We start from the raw sequence: 8,109 nt of genomic DNA on the forward strand, positions 1-8,109 counted from the left end.
CATACATACATACACTTACACACACACATATATAACGTGTAAATAATATGACTATATATAATGCATAAATAATATGATTATATATATATATATATATATATAAAATGTACATGTATTGCGTATGTATATACACACATACGCGTGTATATATACATTATACGTTATACGACTGAAAGTTAAGAAGCGCAAACACTTATACAACAGTGTTTATACACACATTAGTATGCTGTATACGACGTACATATACACATACACATTTAAATTAATAATGGCTATTTTATAAACATACATATACATACATGTGTGCTTGTCTCGGTGTAAATGTATGTGTGTACGCATGTATAGATATGTATATATATGTGCGTATATATGTATTACATCCATATGTACGTATGGTATGCGTGTATGTATGTATGTATGTATGTATGTATGTATTTATGTATGTATGTATGTGTGTGTGTCTACATATATGTGTGTATGTATATATGAATGCATATACGTATATACACACATCACATGCAGGTAGAATAGAGTATTTGTAGATTATACTTTATTGATAATATTTGATGTGGTGGGGGGGTACTTCAATAGTTCACCCTAAATTTTGTTAACAATAGCGTTCACGTTAAGTGTAGTACGCATCTGTAAAAAAAGCATTCTCATTGGTTCATTCTACTACAACATTTTTCCATTGAAGTAAAGACATGGCGGTCTATATTTCAAGGGTACATGACTTGTTAAAGAAGGTATTTTTATTTGTTAGTTCGCCAAAAGAAATATACCTTTAGTCTTTACTGAATTGAGATAAAACGATTTTAGTCATTTGTTTTCCGATAATCTTAAAGGTTTTCTCACCAGATCGAAGAACATCAATTCCAATGTAGCTATGCAACCCTACAGAAAAATAGAACAGTCTATTGTGCTTATTCCATTAATATACATAGTCATGTGACCTGCGATTGTATGGGAGGGAAATATTCGCGCGAAGCCTTGGAGCTCATGAATATTTATTATCTAGGCGAGTTCACTTCTATTATGGTGGAAGCAACTTAGTCTTTCATGGAAAAATACCAGCCATTCTTTTAATTTATTAACAGAAAAGTTAGTTTTAAATCTTAAAAAAATATTTTCCAACATTATTGGAAAGTGTTCAATAAGTTTCCTGCGATTCTGTGACTTTATTAGACAAGAAAATTATGCGCTAGAGTTTTTCACTAGTTACAACCTTCCACCCCCAATCTGGCATGTTCTAAATTGTTGTCAGACAGACGTCAATTGAATCTGTGCCAACGCAGCCTTATTGGTCCGATTCAATTTATGTTCTGTAGGTGCGATCGTTGAACATTAGACTTACTGCCAGGCCTTCGAGAAACAACTATTTCAGTTCTGCTCCAGACTTGGCTTTTAAACATTCTATTCCACTACTTTGGATATAATCTTTTATAATTTCCAAAACTTCTTCATTATCAACAACAATCAACTACAGTCATAAAAAACAAAATATATTTATTTGATTAATCAAAATCAAATAATTGTATCTGCGAGTGACTACCATTACAACTGCTAGTGTGTCAAAGAAGTATTATCCACGAGATAATTACAGCTAATCAAGACTTACTACATAACATATATATATATATATATATATACATATATATATATATTCTACTCTATATAATATATACACACAGATATATATTTTATTTAATTTAACAAGGAAATTCAACAATGTTTCCTAACGCTACACGTGGCTATATGCCGTTTGTTTCTAACCAGAACAAAGGTAGAAACAATAAGAACGGGAAATTAAACGAGGAGTTCAAATTGCAGCCAGGCAAGGCGTATCAAGTGACGCTGAAGGACCGTCATGGATTTACTTACAGTTACATCGTCAAGGCTGACGGTTCCAAGTCACTACCAGTTCTCTGCGACTCCAAGATGTACGGACGTCGATGTGGACCTATGTCGACATCAATGCCTAACATGGATGCTAAGCAGATTCCGGGATGCAACCGAAAGTCGGACAAATCCGGCAACGACAGGACAGATTCGTCCATTAATGGTGCCAAAGGAATTCTAACATCCATCATGCGTTTTCTCAGCTCGAAAACGAAAACTAAGGCGAAGTCGAAACGGAAACCAAAATCTTTGCCCCAACGCTGTAAGCGACAAAGGACGATATCGGCTATGTCTAACTTGGACCCTATTCAGGAAAGTCCAGATGAGAACGACGAGCGCCATTTAGGAGAAGAGGAAGAAGAAGACGATAACGACTCTTATTTACACGACAGCTGCTCCTCCACCCCCGAAAGCGATAGTATAGGAAGCGGTGATGCTTAAAGAAAGAAATAGGTTTGGTATTTTTTTTTTTAAATTATAACAACGAGGAAGAGAAGGTAACTACAGATTCCACTTCTACTGAATGGGGGAAAAGGCACTGTGGAAGAACGAGGAAAGGAGGAGACTTTTTTTAAACGAGAAAAGTTCAATATGTACGCACATCAACATATTTTAAATATGCGTGTGTATGTATATATATTTTTCAACGTGGAAAAAAAAAACAAAAGAAAAAACAAAGCAGAAAGACTCATACTTGAGAAATTCTAACTACTAACTCTTTCCTTAAAATGATATTTATTCAAAGTAAGTGATCCCGTTGGTTAAAAGTGTATGTATATCGTTATGTTACTAGTGTTTATATATGTAAAAACTCTACATATATCTATGTATATTTTGTATATATGTATTCCTTTACCGCGGGCACTCGATAAGTATCAACATCAGCCTGGTCTCCTCGATCAGACAGACAACAAACGAGAGACTCCGTGTGGTGTCGTGTCGAAATCAATTTGACTAATGCTCGGTGAGTTCCTTCATCAGATGTTGAGTTGCCCCTCTTCAGGGTCAGCTACAGAATTTTAATTTTACTTTATTTTATTGTTATATATATTATATATATACATCCATATATATATATATTTTTTTTGCCACGCTGCCTCGACTGCACGCCAGTAGTTCATTCCCGTCCGTTTCATTTTATCTTTTTTTTTTCTAATATATTTTCATACGGTGGGGGACGGCAGCCCCGTTATTATATTATTTTTTTTATCGATTGTCAGAGAAATATGTTTAAAATGTTAGTGCCCATAATATATACATACATATATATGTAATATATATATATATATATATATATATATATATATATATATATATATATATGTATATATATATATATATACATACGTATTTGTATATATACACATCAATCGCAGTTGCTTCCTCTTGTGTTTTTTTTTTCTGTACATTACATTAATAGTTCACATACTGCTCCCTGTTGTTCGTAATCAGACACTGGGTCGTTTTTATGCATGATACTAGCCAGGACATTACTAATGGGACCATCTATACAAGTATATGCATTTTTGTACGTTGTATATATATATATATATATATATATATATATATATATATATATATATATATATATATATATAAATGTACGTACGTATTAGAATGTATCAGGCATTAATTTAAATGTGAGTGTGTGTGTATGTGTATATATATATAAATATATATATATATATATATATATATATATATATATATATGTTCTTACATGTATGTAAACATTAGTGTAGGTGTAAATTTGAGTTTTGTGTTTTCAATGGAAAATGTGGGGGAAAAGAACAGTGAGTGTGGTGGTGGTGGTAGTCACAGCGATCACCCTCCCACTTCTCTCTCTGTCTCACTCTTTAATCCCCTCCTCTCTCTCTCTCTGTGCTTGTTCCGTGAGAACAAGCTGTCTGGCGCGTTAGAAGTTGTAATTAAAAAGGCAGACAAGTTCGGTCGAGTTGCCGCATCTTTTCCCTGTCTCCACCTGCACACCGTCCGCGCTTAGCGATGGTGGTGCTGGTGCTACTACTACTAGTAAAGGTAGTAGTTGCTTACAAGGCGGAGGGGAAGGCGACTAGCAAGCGAAAAAAAGCGTGAGAGAGTAGAGAGTAGTGGGTAGAGGAAGAAATCAACTAAGATGATCGGGCACTTAATTTTTTTTCTTTTTCTTTTTCTATGGCAATCTTGGTCCAAAGTTCTCTACTGACCTTCAATATCATTGTCATTATCTTAATACAATAATTAGAAAATAATAACTAAATCGTTTATTTATATTTGTTTACTGTTTTTCTTTCTCGTTAGTGTTGACAGGAAAAAAACTGTCGAGCAAGTTATAAAAAAAAATTACTGCTGATGCAATCCCTACCTACAAGACACAGGCAAAAATAACAATGTTACTGCTCTAATGTGGTCAGTTAATTTCACTCGGTCCGTTTTAACAACAGATCAAAGTGATTATTGTTATTATTATTATTACTAAAAAATTATTATTAGAGTGGCGCAATGGGCCAAGCGGATAGTTCCCATTCCAAGTCAGGGAGTGTTTATGTACTCACTTGGTTTTACGTTTCGCCCGAAACTTGATATGAAAAATTTTTTTAAACAAATTTTTTTTTTTTAGTTTTCCATATGGAGGAGGAAAAAAAAAGATTCTTTACTCTCATTTTTTTTAAAAATTCAACCTTCCAGTTTTATTTTATTTCCTACTTGGATGGCGAAATCAGTGGGGAAAGATCAAATCCGTATGGAAAACCTCAAGCAGCAAAACACTTCGCAATACAAATCCACACACGTTCACTCGAACCACCACGCACCTATCCACAACAAATCCACATTGGCTCACACTACAGAGGTGCCATAACCATCACAACCTCGCATCACTGAATGGCACTACTACGTTTGAGGTTGGTGTGCAAGTTGGTACTCATCAGACTGTACTTACATCCCAATCTCAAACCTTAGTTGTAGCTATTTTAGGTTGTATCCCTATCTTCCTTTCATGCCCATGTAGTATTAGTAGTAGTAGTGGGTAGTAGTAAAATCAGTCAGTAGCAGGAGCTATATAATAGCATTTTCCCTCTCAAAAATTTAGGGGTTTCGCTTTCTTTCTCTATCGTTCTTTCTATCTCTATATCTAGACACTTACCTTACATAAAGGTCATTCAAGGATGTCAAAGGTCTATATAATATAGAAACACACACGCACATCTCACACTAACTGTACGTGTGTGTGTGTGTAATTTAGTGTAATGAACAAGCTGTTTCAAGTTTGTGTCATTCACGGATAGACGTTGTAGCATCCCCTACAACTCCTCACTCCACATCTTCTCTTTCTCTGCTGCTGCTGCATGTATTCTACGATCTGGGAGTTCGTCTCCTCTCAAAAATACATGCCTTTCTAGCCTTCACTCTCTCTCTCTCTCTCTCGCTCTCTCTCTGCCCTTCAATGTTTTCCTAGGTTTACAAAGCTGAGAATATGTCAGCAATGTCATGTTCACCCCCCCCCCTCTCTCTCTCTCTCTATATATATATATATATATCCCTCCCTATCCATCTCTGTCTAATGTTGATGGGAAAAGTTCAATGAATTGAATAGGTTTCCTCATACTACTACTACTACTACTACTACTACTATCTTTGGGAGATGAATGATTGCCACAGCGTTTAATTCTGCTTCCAACAAAGGGTATCTTTTTTTATCTGCTATATGATGTGTGAGCTTACACTTACACACATACACACTACATAAAACATGACAAAATTACACAATACACACACACACACACACACAGACACGCAAAAAATACATAAAATTATACAGACGTGCATTATATCCACACACCCACACAAACATGCATATACAAATATCGTATAACCATAACAAGAAGAAAAGAATAAATATCCAAAACTGCATACATCTGACATAAAAAAAGTAAAAGATATGTGATATATATACATATATATATATATGTATATACTTGCATATATTAATTATAATATTAATCTATTTTTTTTACTCTGAGAAAAGACGAAAAATTTGGATGAAATATTTTCACCGAAAATTGTTAAAAATGTGAAGAGAAAAATTAAAAAAAAACATATTGACCATTAAAATTAAATTCATTTAAAGAATTTTTTCTTATATAACATGAATTTTTTTTCCCAATATTTATATTTTTTTAGTAATTTTTTTTTTCCTTTAAGCATTCCTTTGGTAATATTCACTCAGAATTTTTTTCATCCCCCCCCCAATTCTGTTTAGTACTCTTTCTTTTCTAAACAAAATCAATGCAATTTTAATTAATTTTTCATATCTATTATAATATATATGAAATATAAGTATTTATATGTACATTATAAGATATATACATATAATATGATCCCTTCACATTTTTCATCAATTTTCCCCTTCCAAACAATCTTCACGTCTTGGAGGGATTTTTTTTTTTTTTTTTACAGAAAACGGTATTTCTACCAAAATGTATTCATTATAATATTCAGTTTGGACGTTGTTTTGCTTGCTATTTTATTTTTTCATAATTATTGAATTTGAATAATAATATAATATATATGTATATATATGTGTGTGCGTGTGTGTATTTATACATGTATATTATATATAAAATATATATATCTTTTGTTGAACATTGTTATATATAAGGCTGATAATCACCACCACGATTACTATTATAAATTATCATTATTATCATTATTATCATTATCATTACATTTATCAATATTATCAATCAATCAATCATTAAAAACATATTTATGAAACTATCCTCAATGCTGTCTGAGCTATATACCATCTTTTAATTTATTTACTTAGACTAAATTCATTATACACCATCTATCAACATAATTAATTATATATATAAAATAAAATTAATTAGAACCTTAATTAGAACCTGATTACTTCGATCAATTGCGATTTTCGGTGCTATTCTTACACGCGTCGACATTGTTTAGCAAAGACCAATATGTCTGTGTCTGAGTTAGTTACCGGTTCGTTTTCCCGATTGATTCCAGCCAATTCATATATATACACACAAGTACCAGTAATATCCAGAGTCGATTCTATTGGCTTATAATAGCCATACTACTCTCCTTGTGTCTGTCTAGTCAGAAAGAAATTAATGCATAATGATAATATTGATAATGTATTTTTTCACATTTTTTCAAAAAAAGAAAAACCCTACATAAATGATGTTGATATTTTGAATTTGAATTTTGTGGCAGTTTAAAAATTCATAAACCATCATCATCATAATCATTATCATTATTATCACAGTTATCATTGTTATCGTTATCATCATCATCATAACCATCACTACAATCGCCATCCACAAATTAACATCAATATAATTGTTATTGTTGTTATTATTTCCTCCCTTTCTAAAAGATATTCACCTATTTAAATTCCATTAATATACGTACCTTGCTTATTATCCAAATACACCGCACTCTCTTCAAGATGCAGTCACTTAAAATTGCATTATTATTATTATTATTATTTATTAATTACTAATTAACATTACAATGCTGAACGCCGTGGTGCTTCGGTGAAATCTTTACAGACTGAGTTACAGCCCCGGTTTCGTTCTCCAGTTCAAAAAAGACGAGTTACGTCGCTTAAATACTCGAGAGTTAAAAGCGTGAATGTATCGGCCTACACCTGAACACTTTAGGCGCCAAGCTAATGTAAGAATGTATTAGATCAACATATTATTATTAATATTATTATTATTATTATGACCATTCATTTCGTCAATTTTCTGGGAAGTTTGATCATAAAATTCTATTTTTCTCTCTCAAGAACAAGCAAAAATTGTATGAACGCTTTTCGCTACATTTTTTTTAAACGTTAATCGTCTGTCTTTTTTATAAGTCAAAATCTGCGCTAGTAAAAAGTCCTTCCCAACTTTATTGAACAGCAATATACATACACATAACATTAATTAACATAACTTATATTACATATGTATATATATATATATATATATATATATATATATATATATCTATATATATATATATGTGTGTGTGTGTGTGTGTGTGTGTGTGTGTGTGTGTGTATGTATATGTATATCGTGATGAAGAGGTTAGTTATCGCAAAAGTTGGTTTCAGTAAGATGAGCAGAGATGGGGAGAATTTATAATATATAGTCTAGGTAATTTTTCCGAATTAAAGAACTGATGCAGCAGAGGTTTTGG

At 32.4% G+C, this 8,109-nt stretch overlaps 1 protein-coding gene across 1 annotated transcript; it reads left to right on the forward strand.

Moving 5' to 3' along the window:
* The first annotated feature begins 1,186 nt into the window (after positions 1-1,186).
* On the forward strand, positions 1,187-6,992 carry LOC149132944 (uncharacterized). Its single transcript, XM_089360692.1, has one exon. It carries the CDS (start codon positions 1,729-1,731, stop codon positions 2,338-2,340), a length of 612 nt encoding a protein of 203 aa, XP_089216818.1. The 5' UTR covers positions 1,187-1,728; the 3' UTR covers positions 2,341-6,992.
* Positions 6,993-8,109: the final 1,117 nt, after the last annotated feature.

Source organism: Octopus bimaculoides, chromosome 12 (assembly GCF_046866305.1).
Source record: "Octopus bimaculoides isolate indiv1 chromosome 12, ASM4686630v1, whole genome shotgun sequence".
Lineage (NCBI taxonomy): Eukaryota > Metazoa > Mollusca > Cephalopoda > Octopoda > Octopodidae > Octopus > Octopus bimaculoides.

What these genes read in the sequence shown, in the direction of transcription:
- LOC149132944 (XM_089360692.1), top strand. Translation starts at nt 1,729, where the DNA reads ATGTTTCCTAACGCTACACGTGGCTATATGCCGTTTGTTTCTAACCAG.